The 17,230-nt window shown below is 36.8% G+C and overlaps 1 protein-coding gene across 2 annotated transcripts in view; it reads right to left on the reverse strand.

Annotated features, from left to right (window-relative positions):
• Positions 1–1,263: 1,263 nt before the first annotated feature.
• Taf7l (TATA-box binding protein associated factor 7 like) overlaps positions 1,264–17,230 on the reverse strand; it is a 17,532-nt gene continuing 1,565 nt past the window's right edge. Inside the window, exons 2-13 of one of the 2 annotated variants that reach the window (XM_031368239.1) lie at positions 15,373–15,437; positions 14,556–14,634; positions 13,733–13,866; positions 12,691–12,820; positions 12,422–12,477; positions 10,239–10,277; positions 9,448–9,520; positions 8,900–9,001; positions 8,244–8,519; positions 7,963–8,075; positions 6,439–6,498; positions 1,264–1,861 (exon numbers count right to left, since the gene is read on the reverse strand). In XM_031368239.1, the coding sequence (XP_031224099.1) occupies positions 1,817–1,861; positions 6,439–6,498; positions 7,963–8,075; positions 8,244–8,519; positions 8,900–9,001; positions 9,448–9,520; positions 10,239–10,277; positions 12,422–12,477; positions 12,691–12,820; positions 13,733–13,866; positions 14,556–14,634; positions 15,373–15,437 (1,172 nt within the window). In that variant the 3' untranslated portion in view covers positions 1,264–1,816. Of the gene's footprint in view, positions 1,862–6,438; positions 6,499–7,962; positions 8,076–8,243; positions 8,523–8,899; positions 9,002–9,447; positions 9,521–10,238; positions 10,278–12,421; positions 12,478–12,690; positions 12,821–13,732; positions 13,867–14,555; positions 14,635–15,372; positions 15,438–17,230 lie in introns of both variants that reach the window. The other variant, XM_031368231.1, reaches the window with a different exon arrangement.

The following is a 17,230-nucleotide window of genomic DNA, read 5'->3' on the forward strand; positions in this document are numbered from 1 at the left end:
TTCATTTCTACTACATGAATATTGAATTCAAACACTGGAGCTCCTAGTTTGTATTCCTCTTTATCCTTTTGCTCTCCCAGTGTTCTATAGGTATGATGTGATAGTTTGCTTCCTTCACAAGGAAACAGGCTGTTTTATAACCCAAGGACTCTTTTAATAGACTCTACTATTGATGGCATCTGCACAATTTCCTATCAGAAAGTGTTACAGGCTGGAGAGATGGCTCATCGGTTAAGAGCACTGGCTGCTCTTCCAGAGGTCCTGAGTTCAATTCCTAGCAACCACATGGTGGCTCACAACCATCTGTAATAAGATCTGATGCCCTCTTCTGGTGTGTCTAAAGACAGCTACAGTGTACTCATATAAATAAAATAAATTTAAAGATTCTTTAGAAAAGGAAGTGATACTCTGAGAATGTGTCTACCCAACATTTTTATACTTAAAACATTACCTACCTACAATATACCTACAATAACATGCGGACATTTTGAGCAGTGATTAGGTCAAGAAGGCCTGAGTAGTAATACCCTTTATAACAGAGACCTGGAAGATTTTTTTTTTTTTTTTTGCTCCTTCTTTCATGTACAGATGCTTACAAGTCATGATCTGTAAGTCAGGTTTTATGCCATCTGGGCTCAGACCACAAATGTTGATGCCCTAATATTACATTTCTCATCCTCCAGGAGTCAGGGCAATAAATTAGTTTTACTTATAAATTAAGAAAACTATGGTATTTTTGTTTTGGTGGCCTAAATGGACCAAGGTAGAGTTTATGGTTGTGTTTTAATATGAACCTGACTCTTCTAGAGCAGTGGGGGTAGGAGTTTTAGCTTAGTGGCATGGTATTTGCGTTTGATTACAAGCACAGCCATTTGTTTAAAATAAACATTTTTTTTCTAAAAGCACACACACACAAGAACTCCATAATCGCATAGCTTTGAAAACCCCTTGTAAAATGCAAAGTTGCTAAGGAAGTCTTCATAGGCATTACAGGAATCTGGATTTACTCATCTTTTCTTATGGGAGTTAGAATAAGGGTAAAAGCTTTGCTCTAAGTCTTCTCTTAGCTAAAGAATAACAACCAGATACAGCCCTCAATGCCTACTCATAGAGCAAAGATAAGTAGCAAGAAATAATCAGAAACAGGAACGCAGCCTTTAACCTGAGAAAGGCAGGACACAACTTAGTCCTAATTGCTGAGGTAGGCATTTGAATAATTGTGACAGGACCCAACCCTTGTTAGAAATTAGAGGCATTTTCATGTTTTTATTTTATTTTATTTTATTTTATTTTATTTTATTTTATTTTATTTTATTTTGAGACAGGGTCTTATATATAGCCCAGGCTGGCCTTCAACTTGACCTTCTGAGTTTTAAATTGCTGGGATTACCAGCTAACAAATTGCTCATTTTCGATATTGTAAGAAATACAGGGTTTGAAAAGCTGACTTTTGTAAAACAGCTGTGCATCTTTCTAGGCTAAACCATCTACCTTTGACAAAGATGGCTGAATGGTCTCATGGTACCATAGAGTAAGAGATAAAGAAATACTTACATCTAAGTATTTCTTAGATTACTCAAATTGACAAAGAGAAACAACACCCCATGTTTAGTGGGGTCTCTAAACCTACTATGCATTTATATAACTCCTTCTATATATGTCTCCTTCTATATAAATGTGATCCTTAAATTTACTTTAGTGAAAAATAATAAGTAACAGTTGGTCAAGATAAAGTAACTGGAGGGAAGGGTATGTGGTTCCACCCAGTCTTCCTCTGGAAGGTGAATCCACTTTGTGTGCCAAGCTGAGGCTCTCCTTACTCCTTCAGGAAACATTTCAGTTGTTCCTGGAGGTGATAAATCTGTAAGGAGAGAGTGGCAGAGAAACATTATAAAAGCTGTGTAAGATTTTTTTCTTCTGGTATTCCAAGCTTTATTTTTTAAAAACTATCCTTCATTACAATTTCAGAAGTATGACAGAGCTCCTTCTTTACCATTTCAAATCATGTACAAACCCACTTGAAGAATATTTAAAAGGTTAAAAAAGTAATATCCATATGCAGTTGTGTGACTTTTGAGATGTACTAAAATACTCAGGTAGTTTGTTTCAAGATTTTTAAGGCTGCCTAAATCATCCACTTGTATATCTTAATTCCTCCACTTCAAACCAAACTATCCATTAAAAAAAAAAAAGGTAATTCAACAAGGAAAAAACTGTTACTGACTAGTATTCCTGTCTAGACTCCCAAATATTCAACTTGCGATGGTGCTGAATCCCAGTGGTCCTTGAGCTGGGTTCCTACATGGTGAACTATTATTTAACTCTCTTTTGTAAGCATAAATCTAAATGTTCTTTGAACAGAACATATGATTGATATGTGGCCTCTGATATTAAAAATCCCTAGTTCATACAAAGTTTAACTTTCAGTGATAATGTCCCAAATCTGAAAATAGGTTAAGGAGGTAAAGGATTCTGGTTAGATGACCAGTCCCTAGATACAACTCATAACCTTAGAACTGCAGCTCATTCACAGAAGGTGTTATAGTTTTGACATGTGGCCAAAATAACTGACCATAAACTGACACACAAATTAAAAAACAACAACAACCTTTCAACAACCTTTCAGCCTAACAGAATTCCTCACTGTTTCAGATCACAAACCAGAGGAGAACAGAAAACATGGTATCTACAATCTTAAAATGTATCACTTCATGTAGTATTTATATAGGCCAAAAAGTAACTGTTACTTGGCATTTTAGTAACACAGTGTCACAGTGTTCCAAAGAACAATCACATCATGGAGAACTCAAGCACAATGCTGTGACCATAATGTCTTTCAGTGTACCAGACGTATAAGGGGAAGCTTAAAATTGAATATGCTCAAAAACTGAATATGTTTGCTGTTAAGAATCTGGGATTCTATGGAAAATATACAGAGGTCATAGCTCACAATAAAAAGAGACAATATCATTGTAGTCAGTTTGTAAGTGTCAGATGATAAAACAAGTGGAATATTCTTTTCTTGAAATAAACTCACACTGTTTTATAATAAAATTTTTGTGATTATAATTACATCATTTACCCCCGTCCTTTTCCTCCTTCCAGACCATTCCCATGTATAACACACACACTCCTAAATATCTAAGTGTAACCTGCTCTTATGTATATATACTTGTATGTATATTCTTTCAGGTTTGACCAATTAGCACTATGGTACTAAGATAAATTAATTGTCTGTAATTCTATTTCTAGAATTGAGGTCTGGGAGCCTTTGCCAAATGTTTTTGGGGAGAGGTTGTTTTGTTTTTTGTTTTATGTGTGTAGAGGATGCACACAAGCCATGGCAAACATGTGGAAGAGAGAGAACAATGTGCTGGAGTCAGTTCCCTCCTTCTACCATGGGATTCCTACAGGAGTCAAACGAAGGCTGTCGAAAGAAGTGCCTTTAAAAGTTGAGCCATCTTGCTTTAAAAATTTGCATTACAATACATTAATTTTAGATATGAATGGGTTTCACTACAGTATTTTCATAATGTACATGATATTATTTATGCCACCCCTTCTCACTGTCCTGCTCCCACTCCTCCATATTCCCTAGTTAATCTCCCGATTCCCAACTAGCACCGCTTCTATTTTCACATCTTTTTGACCCAATGGGTTTCATTAGGGTTGTTTACAGCAGCATGTGTACCTCTCCCATCGAATAGTATCTACATATAAATCCTCAGGGATGGGTGAGACCCTTCCATGACAAGCTATTAACAGGCTCAATCCTGTGCAGGTGGTCAAAGCTACTATGACTTCAAAGGGGCAACAACTGTGCCTGCCATTGCCTAGAAGTCAGTATCCTATCCCAGCACCACCACCCCATTTTCCCTCTGACTATCACATTCTTTTTGTCCCTTCTTCCATGATGCCTTCAGAGTCTTGGGGAGAGTGTTATATATGTTCCTGTCATGATTGGACATTCAATATTAAGTTCTTCTTTGCCCAGTTAATGAGGCTCCTGCCATCACCACTGACGACTAATGGTGCAATCATCACTGACTGACTTCGAATGCCAAGTTGTATTTGCTGCTCCTTACTGGGTTACAAGACATTTAACAATTTGGAGTCCTGACCAATCAGCATCTTACTACATTCTACTCCCTTAAGAATTAATCCAGCTGGGCCAGTCAATCACCTAGCAAAGATAACATTCCTCATGAAGGCTAATTCACCTAAGGCTATGTTAAGTAAGGGAGTAATAATTATCCCCTTAATGACATAATGTGCTTGTACTCTGCACGCACGCGCACACACACACACACACACAATGTAGCTGCTTACAGAGCTACAGCCATGCAACATGGTAAAACCTGCCTACTTTTCTGAGCTCTAATTCAAAGTATAACCTTTCCTTTTCCTTCTGTTTTTTGTTTTGTCTAAATAAGCTAGAAGCCCAAGTATGCCTTCCCTAACACTCTGAGCTTTCGCACTATTCCTCTAAAGACATCTCTCAACCTTTTCTACAGTTGCTTGTTTTTGAATTCTGTTTTGGGGCTGGCAAGAGTTCTGTTTTGAGCTTTCCACTAGTTCCTCACTACTCTACTTATATTTTTGTAGTGCCTGCAGAAAAATTCTTATGAGTTACTTCCCAGAATTAAAGAAAAAAAGCTTTGATGGCTCATTATGACCTATACCAAAACATTAAACTCTAATTTCTAATTTCTTGTTATATGTCCATTGTACATAGTGCTGAGTTTCATGAAAGATCCAGTATACCATGTACTTTCCTTGTATTTACTGCCTCATACATTCCCCTTTCTCCCCTGGCCTTTGGTCATCTAATTGTGTCTCTTACACTTGCTCTCACCACCTCTGAGCTATTATGCATACTACAGTGTCGCAGAATGTCCTCGTTTTTCTTTCTCCTTCCTAAAACCCTACATATATTTTAAGGTCCCACTCAAATGCTATTTTTCCCCAAAATCCTTCCTAATTCTCACAGAGAATAACGAGCCCTCATTCCTTTAAATCCTTAGTAGCACTGGGCTTCTTCCTGCTCCTCTCCAGTGAGAGGAGAGGGAGGTCATATGCAGGACAGTAGTGGAGGCACAGGGTATGCTGATGTGTATGTATGTGCGTGTAAACGCATATGTCATATGAAGTTCATTATTCTGTACACTAAAATACTTTTCAAATTCATTTTTAAAGATTAAAAGGGAAAAAAAATCCCTAAACTCTCATGACTTTCCCCAGGTGAAGCCAGGGACAATAAACATTTCAAACTCCCTGCAGAACTTAGCTTAAACTGGGCACCAAATAAATCTTTAGTGAGTAAGGCATAAGCTACATTTCTGTAGTAGAAATGGCAGTTCTCAATACTAACTACTGAGCATGGATGAAAGCAATTGTTTAGTGGGTACCAACATAATCTTGGAATTGTAATTGTGTCTTGTTTGCTGAGAAGGAAGACACAAAACGTAAGAGTGCCTCTGGCCTTGTTGAAATCAGGACAATGATCAGTACCTGTACCATAGGAGCCTCCAGCTACGACTGTCCTCATAACATAAACTGCAGTCTCCTTCAAGTTGGTGTGTGCACTGTTCTACGATGGGGATTGTAGGGGGACTATCTATATAACTTTGTGAAGTTAGCTTTCACATTTCTTCCTTCTCTTCCTATTTTTAACTATCTGTGGCTTTGAATAACAGCCATTCAAGTTAGAAACCTGGCATATTTCCTTTAATACTTTGTTTTCCTCCATCACACTATGAAAGACTGAAGTCTCTCTCAGTCCTTTAAAATACATCCTCTCATATGTAAATGGTAACAGCAATATTACTTTTAATATTCAAAGAAACAAATCAAATGTCTAGAAACAGAAAAATAGTTAAGTAAAATGTGGCTTATAAGTTCTTCTGAGTCAAATTTTAGGTCTGGTGTGGCCTGGAGCCTGGGACCTTGTGAGAGATTTCAAAACTCATTAAAAATGTCTTAGGCCAACTATATGACTCAGAAGTTCAAAGTGTTTGTTACACAAGCCTGAAAATTGAGTTTGAGTTTAGGACCCATATGATGCAGACAGCTCATTCCTATCAGTTGTCCTATGACCTCCAAATGCATATGCACAGACACAGATACACACAGACACACACACATGTATAATACATTTTTAAAATAAAAGCTTAAGCTAGGTCTGATTCTCCTCCTTCATACTCAGCAAGGAGTTCTTTAAACACACTTAAGACTAAAACCCACCTTTCCTATGCTAGCCTGTGTGTCACTCCACAGGTATTCAATAACTGCTGAATGAACAGACTTTCAAAAGGATCTTGATCTACCCTACTTTCTCACTCAGAGTATACTGTTCTTGTGAGACAAAAAGCCTGAAGTTAAATTAGAGGTAGGTGAGTTCTTCATAGCAAAATATTTACTTAAAAATATCCTACTTACCTGCTCACACTTCTCTTTTTCCATTACGTTAAGCTTCCCCAAAACATTCTGGAAATGTGTCTGAAAAAATTTTTATCAGTGATGAAAGATGTATCTCATGGGAAGAGAGAACCACAAAACACAGTTTGTTACATATTTGATAAGAAAACTATCAATTATAGGAAGCACATTCTTTTTAGAAAAACTGGAGCATAAAACTTCCCCCTACCTACTATGCAATCCTTAATTATTTTATGTGCTCTCAAAAGCATGTTTTCTTGTCCTATAATAAATGGGTGAAATGTCTACATCCTACATCTTTCCTAGTGTTGTACACATCCTTTGGCTATGACTTACTAAAGAAACGGACTTGGAATCTAGTGTAGATTCCTCTCCCATTTCTCCTCACTAGAACAGAAACTTACTAGTCCTAACACAATGCCACGTATCTCTAAACCACACATATACTACAATAGTACCAAATATCTGAATCTTTCAAAATATATCCATAGATATGATCTTTGGCTATTCTAAAGGACTACAGCTGAGATGGGGTTAGGTCTGTCAAAGCCGCTTTCCTTTGACAACTACTGCTCCAAAATGGAACCTAACAAAGGATTTTCTTACTGCTTTAGAATCACCTTACTACCAAGGTGGGATCAAATGTGGCATACTAATATATTTTCCTTTCAGTGAAACTCTGGAAATTGTATCCATAAAAATAAAATAATCCGGGGCTGGAAAGATGGCTCACGGTTAAGAGCACTGACTGTTCTTCCAAAGGTCCTGAGTTCAAATCCCAGCAACCACATGGTAGCTCACAACCATCCGAAATGAGATCTGATGCCCTCTTCTGGTGTGTCTGAAGACAGCTACAGTGTACTTACATATAATCAATAAATCTTTAAAAAAATAAAATAAAATAATCTGCTCCTGTTTCAGCCCAGATGATAAAAATTTCAATTAATTTGGTTCTTTTTGCTGAAACAAACATTTTGGTATAAACAACAGGTTTAGTCTATATATTGCCAATTACTGTGGTTCTTCTTGAAGTTTTAATTCTATTTTCTCTTACTTTAGGGGGGAATACAAGGTCTTACTGTGTACCCCTGGCTAATTTGAAAGTTGCTATATAGACCAGGTTGATCTCAAATTCAGAGATCTACCTGCCTCTGCTTCCCAAATACTGGGGATAAAAGACATACACCACCGCACCCAACTAGTTTGAATTTGTTATAAAGTGGGAATGGTGACAGTATTTGTGTTCCAGAAACCATAATATATAACTCTTGCATGTACTTTTTGTAAAGTGACTTTCAATATTGGCCATTATCTCAGGTCACCTGGTCCTATTTCTCCCTAAATTTGCTTCGATTTTAAAATTTACTCAGATAAAATAAAACAAGGATGTTTTAATAGACATGAATAGATGATTCTAAGAAGTTGTTTAGGTTCGTGAATGAACTAGACAACGACAGGATGAGTAAGAACAGATGGGCCTATGAAAGGAAGGCATTGGGAGTTTGACAGCTGAAAAGAGCTTACCTTGAGGGTCACATTCTCCACATTGCTGAGGAGATCCTTCTGTCGCTGGGCTTTTTTATAAATCTGCTGGAGCCTTTTTTCTTTGATATAAATCAGTTTCTGAATTGCCATGACTGAAAGGGGTAGAGAAAGGATTTTTTGTATATAAATATAACCTTAAATAATGCATCAAGTCCAAGGGCCTTAAAACTAAGCATTGCACATAATACATATCCAAAGTTAGCATATTATAATACTGCCACCCACCCTATCCAGTTCCTTTGTCTTTTCCTCTGACTTACTTATTGAGCTGTAATGTTGGTCTGCTTCATGGAAGGTAGATTGAAGAAATTTGGTTTGCAGCTCCTTCTCTAACTCCTCTTCAGAACTGTCTGTCACCTCCTCCTCTTTTTCTTCACTTCCATCATCTTCATCATCATCCTCTTGATCATCATCGTCGTCGTCGTCGTCGTCGTCATCATCATCATCATCATCATCCTCATCTTTATTATTCTTATCTTCCACATCAGTACTGGTGCTGCCAGAATTACGCATCATTTCCCGAAGCACATCATATTCTACTGATTTTTAAACAAGGGAAAATTGAACTGATCTGACACTTTGCAAATGATCATAACCTTATCAAATTCACTGGGCAACCAGTGAATTTTATAAATTATGCTCCTATGGAAGGATCCTTCCTTTTGTAAAATAAGGACAAGGAATATGAGACACTAACTGTCATCCATGTATTCAATTATCAAGATACCTAGAGAATCTAAGGGCTCATAGCAACTTGAATACCAGGGTATATAGGAGATTAGAAGTCCAACCTAAAACCTTAAAAGCACAGGAAGACCAATAGGGATGAAGGACAAAGGCATCTTTGGAGACTGGATCTTTCACACAGTTAACACTTGCCCTATCTGAAGCTCCTCCTCTGTTTTCAATAAATTACCTAATGGACTAGCACCACCCATCTGTGGGATTCCTGGAATGGTTGGGATAGACCCTTGGCTTTCTATTTCCTTAGTATCACCATCAGCAACGACTTCCCAGCCTGAGAGGATAGCAGTCAAGGAAAAAGCAGAAGGGAGAGAGAGAATACACAGTAGAAAGGGAAGTGCTTTTTAACTAAAAGTGTTCTTAATATTTACTTTAGGCCAAATTTGGATTATTGTAGCTGCATTCCTAGTTTGGAGAACTGCCTTATATTAAATTACACATATAATAGACTTCGGTTGTCTGTATCTACCACTTCTAGCTAGAAAATCACATTTCAAAAATCTTAAGTTATAAACATCAAAACTGGTGCTCAAACACTTCAAGTGAGGACTACTCGTGCTGCTTAGTGGAACAGGGCTTACCTGGCATGCATATTAAAGCTCCGAATTTGATCCCCAGCATCATAAACAAAAGTAAAACCACCAACCAGGGGTGCAATTTGTCAGCACATTTACATGCGATGAAACAGACTATAAGAAAAGTGTTTGCTATAAAGGATACGGACACTGACGGCTTCAGCATCTGAGCAGAGCAGTCTCTTTACTTCTTTTTCCACACTTGGAGATTGAGTGTACTGAAGCAAAGTGGAGGAGAAAATACCAGTAAGGTCATTTAGCACCCTGTTTTATGTTAAATACCCCTTTGTATTTATTATTAAATTAATATGCTGGGCCTTGTTAGATGCTTATCCATAGTGCTATTTAACAAGGAATCTACTCAAAATCTGTTTTTGTAGAATAAATTCATTTTTCATAATTAAATCACTTGAGATGTTTTATCTTTTGAAAACTCTGTGGAAAGGATTTCACGCACTTATGTTTTATTATTTACCATGACTCATATTAGAAAAGAACAATAATTCAATGTTAGTTACTTATAAATGATTTGGTTTAAAATCCAAACTACTAGACTTCCTTGCCCCATCTTTATTCTTAAAATGTTCCTACAAAAACTATATCCTATCTACATGTTCTCCCTGGAATACAATTTTAAGCAATTACTCTACAGCAATTAATTCAGCATGACACAAATATAAAACAAGGCTTTTGATGACATATCCCATTAGTTCAACCAACTGTTGGTCAGTTGAATCCTGAACTCGAAGGAATAGCTTTTGAGATAAAAATAAGGGTGAAAAAGCAGTCTGTGATTCATAGTATCACTAGCAAAACTGTTTCTCTTTTCATGTAGAAGTTATTATTGAACATTAAATTATTACTTGATGAATAAATCCAGCAAATGTATCTGTATCATATTAAAGTAAACAACGAAGATTATGACCAATGCTGTACCTCACTAAAGTTGATTTCATCCAGTTTGACATCTGGGAGCTATGTAATAAAGCACAACAAAGAAAAATGTTATATTTTGATTGTTCTATTTAAGTCAAGCTTAAAGCACTCTACAACTATATTAAACTACTTTATTTAGTTGACAATAAATTTCATTCACTGATAGGTTACTAAGCCAAAGGTAACACATAAATTAGAAGAGATGATCTACAAATTTAACACACTTTCTTTAAGAATTCTAGCAAGGTTTCCTGTCTACATATACAAGTTTATTCTAAAACTCATATGAAAGGATGCAGATTCTAAAGTGTTTAAAACAATACTGAAGCAAAATGAAGTGGTAACAATCAACCTTCCAATTTCAAGACTTACCACATTACAGTATCCGTGGAGAGATGGATGCATGGATCAGTGGAAAAGAATAAGGAACCCATAAGCAATATCATACATATATTCCCAAGGAAGAGGTGGAAGGGTTGAGGGACAGGGTAAGAGGAAGAAGGGCAGAAGGAGAATGTTGAATTAAAACTCATGCTTTTCTAAAACTGAAATACGGATTGCAGGCATAAAATAAAATGTAAAACTTTTGAGAAATGAATGAGAAAATCTTCAGTATCTAGGATAAACAAAGACTCCTTAGATTTAACAACAAAGGCAGTATACTTAAAAGCATCAATAAGCTAAGTCTCATCAGAACTAAAAATCTTTCTGTATGAAAGATCTTGGAAAGAGGACTAAAAATCCAAGCTATCAACTGTGTGAAGGTATTAATAAACTGTGCATATCCAATGAAATTACCACAATAAAATTACTATACAGTTATCAGAACAAATAAAATAATGACAAGACCTAATGCAGGTAGAGGAGTTGGAAAATTTGGACCACTCATATATTAAATATAAAACGACGCTTCCTCTGAAAACAGTATGGCAATTTCCCATAAAACTAAAAATGTGTGTGGCTAGTGAGGTGGCTCAGCATTAAGATGCTTGCTATCAATGATGACCTGAGTGATACTTAGAATGGATTCTCAAAAGTTGTTCTGTGACCCCCATTTGTCTCACACATGCATACAAGTGTGTGTGTGCACACTTTGGCAAGAGACATGCATCAGTTGGTAAGGGACGTGGCTACCATCCACGAGACTCTGGAAGTAGTCCTTACTAACATATACAACATGGTGGAGTGGTGCGTGTCTGTAATCCTAACACTTGAGAGCTAGTAGAGAAAGCTAAATTCTCTGTGACCACACAGCAAGTTCAAAGCCAGCCTGGACTATATGAGATAGATCCTGTCTCAAAAAAAGTTTTATAAACCCCCAACTGAAGAGATTATTTTTTAAAAAAACACTCCACTTGGGGGATTGTTTAAAAAAAAAAAAAAAACCTCTATAGAGATGGGTCAGTGGTTAAGGGCACTTGTTGCTCTTACAAAAGACCTGGGTTCAATTTCCTAGCAACCATTTATGGCGACTCACAACCACTCTTAACTCAAGTTCCAACAGACATGCATGTGTTGCATGTATGTGCATTCAGGTAACATATTTGTATGCATTAAGTAAAATGAATGCAAATCTAAAATACACTTTGAAATATGATTTACTAATATTCCTGGGCATTTATCTTAGAGAGATTAAGGTTTATGTTTGAGACAGGGTTTATCTGTGTAACAGTCCTGGATGTCCTGCAACAATCTTTGTAGACCAGGCTGGCCTAGAACTTACAGCAATTTGCCTGCCACTGCCTCCCGAGTGCTAGGAACCAACATGCCTGGCTTTAGATCTATAAGACTTTAAACTGAAAGCATGAGCTAAAATGTCAAGTTCATGATTCTTCTAAACCCTTAGCAACGAGCCTGCAACCTAAAGAAATGGGTCTCTTTTTATTCACTGCTGTTGTCCCAACTGCTAGCTCATAATACTGTGGATTTTGCATATTTTTAACTTTTTTACATTTTTGAGACAGGGTCTCATTGTATAGCCAAGGGTTGCCTTAAACTCATAGCCTTACTCCTTTCACCTCCCACGTGCTGAGATTCCAGGTAGGTACCACCACATCTGGTGGGAGCAGTTTACTGAACATATAAATGAGACAATGAATCACCAACCAATTAACTCCCTTTCTTTCCCTCTCACGGTTCTCCTCTAAAACACCCTACAGCAACATAAATGGCATGATACTAACCTTTTTTGTTGTTTTCCGGAACCTTTTCTTTCTGACATTCTTAAGTGGTGGAGTAACTAAAATAAAAACATGATGAAACATACCTTATAACTGAACACTGTCCTATATCTACACAAATTCTGTAAAGAACTATGTCCTGCTCGTGCAATGACTTCTTTCTTTAAAACTTAGAGGTTAATGAACCAGGTAAGAGGTCCCTGGTTCATAGGGATTTGCAATGCAAGAGGTCAATGTAGTCAGCCAGAATGAGCAGCGGACTGGTGACTTACTGCCATGCTTCCAGTTATATTTTTTTTTCTCTGCCTTCCCTTTAGTAGTTCCAATTACAGTAGGACCAGTAGAGGTAACTGGTTCTTCAGGAGAAGAATGAGGCTCACCTTCAGGACTGCATACAAGCATCTACATTGAGCAAAGACAAAGAATTTGATTATTGCCCAAATATTGGTTAGTAATAAATCATGATCATACCACCATAAATCTGGAGCACAGAAGATTCCTCACATTTCCCAAAGCCAAGTACTGTGCAATATACATTCGGATTCTCTTTAACATATCCTTGCCCGTCCTCTTCTCCTTCCTGCGCTCCCTGTTCTCTCTCTCTCTCCCTGCAGCATATGTCGATTCAACTTTTATCTAGAGTTTTCACTGCTGAAGGCATAGTATGAAATGCATACATTTTAGCATTTTGATTAGAGAGCAAATCAGAAAGCACCAGCAGACATGATGAGTAAGAACCGATTTTTCTTCAGTTAACATACTGCTCTAGTAGAAAATGCAGAAAAAGACTTTAGCCATTCCTATTTTTAAATTAATGAGTCATTATAAATGGCAATGAAAAGTTAAGTAACACATACCAAACCAGAGCGTTTACCATGTAGTAGGAACAGTGGCAGAGAGACTTAAGATTTCCACAAAAGCTGTGAGAACGAGAAGACTAAGAAAATCAACCCAAAGAAAATATCCAATAAAAAAGAAAGAAAGAAAATCAACCCAGTGGTGGCAATATAGCTTAATGGTAGGTAGAGCACTTGCTGAGCATGCATGAGCACTAAAAAAAAAAAAAACAAGAAAAGATTTTGTGGATCTCGGGAAATCACTCAGTTGGTAGAGTGCTTGTCTAGAATGTACAAAGTTCTAGGTGTGATCCTCAGTACAACCAAGAGTGCAGAAAGGCATGCATGTAAGCCTAGCATTTGGTAGTTCAAGACAAAAGGATTTAAAGTCAAATTCAAAGGTTAAAGTCATATTCAACTACATACTGAGTTTAAGGCTAACCTGGGATATATGAGACCATATCTCACAAAATCATACCTGAGAAATATCCGCCGTCTTATAAAATGTTTTTCTATCAATAGTTTTCAGGCTTCCGATAACACAAGGCAAATTAACCAGTTTAGCAGGCAGTGAGACATCTTCTACTTGAACAACTGCATTGTGTCCATCAGCTAAAGGAAAGGAGAGAAAATATTAACACTTCAGTGGACTCTTTGATCTCCAAGAATTTGAATAATGAAGACTTATGTGAGACAGTCAATTTCTTCAGTGAAACTCACTCTTTCTTTAAAGGCTACAAATCAGTATTTGATTAGTAACTTCTAGAAAAATAAGAGAGGATCTATAGCTTCTTTTTCAATATTGTATGTTACTAGTTAAAAAGTAAATTTCTTTCTAAGGCAGCAAAGGGGAAAAAGACAGCAACTGTTTTCTTGTCATCACCAAAAGCAAATTTCATTCACTTAAATACATTCCTTTAGAAAAAAAACAAGCCTTGTCTAGCCTCAATAGGAGAAGAGGTACCTAGTCCTTTTGCAACTTGATATGCCAAGGTGGGCTGATATCTATGGGAGACCTCCCCTTGTCTGAAGAGAAAGGAAAGAGGGGGTGGGAGGAGGGGTGGGGAAGGGGAGAGAAAGGGACTGGGAGAAGAGGAGGGAAAGGAAGCTGTAATATGGATGTAAATAATTTTTTTAAAAAGCTTTTACTTTTAACATTGCGTTTGTATGTTGTCTAAAGGTTGGAAAGGTAACATACTCTACTCTTTTTCAGAACTCTAATGCCTAGTACAGTGTCTGGTGCATAGCACTCTATAGCAAATAATTGTTTAATATACTGTGAACTAATATTAACTACTTACAAGAAAAGTCAATTTTTAGTTTATCCTTCGAAACAGCACTTTTAGAATGCATCATTTTCCTGACAGCATAAGCTTGTTCCTAAAAGGGAAGGAAATTAAAAATCAGAAAGATTGTCTCAGTGATAGCTAATTAGAATAGACATTTCAAGGCAAGTCTTCCCTTAAACAAAACTTTACATTTCCCAAATATTAACTATGCAGTGTCCTTGAAAGGCATGCATTGTATAAGTCGAGCTAGATGCAGCCAATTCAAATTTAACCAGCTTTTCAGTTCTACTTCTAACTGCTATCCTTCCATTGGAAAGGCTTAGCTACAGTTTACTACCTATATTAATTAACTGTAATTGAATAATAGCTTCCTGACCATCTCTATCATAGCCGCATAAATGAAATGATACTGGAACATGGTAATCAATGGATGAAGAGACTCAAGCATAATACTGAAATGAGTTTGATAACCTTGCTTGGTGGTGAATTTGTGGTGACATAGTGCCAATCCCTCCAAGCACCTCTTCTGCCATGACAGAAAGAGTTTTACAACAGTCTTACCTTGGCTGTGCAGAAAATTGCTTGTTAGTGTTTATAGTAACTGGATGATCCATAGTGGTCAGAGCTGTTTTGACAAGGAATTAACCCACATGATTGGAAGAAAGAAATATTGTGAGAAGAAAATGCACTATAATAGGACTGGTTGATAGAATGTGATTTATGGGAAGCAAATATTATGATCTTTTATAGCCTGAAATACAAATGTTATCTATGCAGAACTATACTTTTGCACTGAAGGTATGTATTCTGAGATATAAAAGTTACTTACCGGAGGCAGACGCAGTATAAACTGTTCCTCAATTTCATAAGATTCATCACGTCTTACACTCATGGCTTGTTTTAGAGTTCATAAAAACACAAAGAAAACAAACAGGTCATTAAAAACTCGTGTTCACTCTGCTGATCATCTCTGGTAGTACTGATGATACTATATAAGAACTTACCCATGATTCTCATTGAAAAAAATGTGCATATACTTTAGTAATATTTTATTTGACATCTTGACTTCTAAGAGTCATCATCTCTAAAGTCAATACAAATTACAGGATGTTATTTGATGAACAAATAACTATTGTGAAACAACTGTCAAATAAAATAGTAAATTTCAATGAACTAAATGGTCTCCGTGGGGCTGAATGCAAACTGAAGAATGAAACTAACCCAGAGCCTATATGTTGATATACTAATTAGAAGTGAAAAAGATTATATTTTCAATATTTAAGTCACCCAAATAGACCAATAGTAGTAATTAGGCAGACCATGGGATAGCAAGAAGCTTTTTTATGGTTCAACTGCAATGACTCAGCACTCCCTTGAGAGAAAGGAGTCCCATTCTTACATATCCAGATCATGTGCACTAACTTCGTGAAATAAATTCCTTGCAAGAGTGGTATGAATAGAACCTAAAATCTGATTTTATTTATTCATTACTACCACTTACTGTTGTGCAAGGAAAAAAGATCACAAAATTAGGTCTGTAGGAAAGTAAGGAAGGGTCTCAGAGTTTTGGGGGGGGAGGTGTAATATATGATCAAAATACATTATGCAGAATGCTCAATAATAAAAGTATTTTAAAAATCAATCCCTTAGTATAGTTTTAGAAGTTATTAGAAACTGCAAAGAGTGCAGAAATAAAAAAAGACACCCAGGAAGGGGCTAGAGAATGCATTATTCTTGATAGTTATTTGTTTTTATTGTTTTAAAAAATATATGCATATATATACATATGAACATGAAAATATAGAAACAATGAAAAATAAACATAAGAGTGTATGACTCTCTGAAGCTGCCAGTCAAACTCCGGCCTCAAAGCCTCTAGGCCTTGGGGCGCAGCCTCTAGGACTATGCCTGCAGGCATGCGTGCACAGCTAGCTCAAGAGCTCCCCTGCTGATACATATATGAAAATGTCAATGAAGCACCTTTGCACAATTAATACATACTTGGGCAAAACCTAAAAGTATAAAGTAAATGAAATAACCCTTGGGGCTGGATATACCACTTAACCAGAGAAAACAGAAAATACTAAGAGCGGGAAATACAAACTCAGAATGTAAAGAAAGAGCTGCTAAGCAAGAGTTTATCAGATCAGTCTTATCTTTTAGACTTTTCAGCTGAACTAAGATTAGGGCTTTTCGTTCATCTTAATGCCTTTGGCAACTCATCTTTTACAGAATAAAAACGTTATTAAACGATTAATCGTTTAAAACGATTTTAAAGTATCTCCTTGTTAATAGCCCCAGTAAAAAGGTTTAAAGGGAGAGGGGGAAAAGCCTCACTGAGAAGAGTTTTAATCGTTTTTTTAAAAAACGGAAAGAACTATATGTTAAAGACAATGAATCCACTCCCCACCCAAGAAATATTCGTTTTTCTTAATTTGTTTTTGAAAATTCCACGAGGCACTCTCGGATGCCTAATTAAATGAACAGAATTGCTGTCCACCGCTCACATCTGGCTTATGTCCCTTGAGCGGGGCAATTGGAATGGTGTAAGCCAAAGAGCCCAAAAGCCCTTGCTCCAGGCAACACAAACTTGCTCCAGCATTTTTATTTTAAAGCACACAACCGTGCGTTGCCCTTTAGAGACTGCCTGGTCCCGTCTCTTTTTTTTTTTAGGGAGGGGCTGGGGG

The sequence above is a fragment of the Mastomys coucha genome, chromosome X (genome assembly GCF_008632895.1).
Source record: "Mastomys coucha isolate ucsf_1 chromosome X, UCSF_Mcou_1, whole genome shotgun sequence".
NCBI classification, from domain to species: Eukaryota; Metazoa; Chordata; class Mammalia; order Rodentia; family Muridae; genus Mastomys; species Mastomys coucha.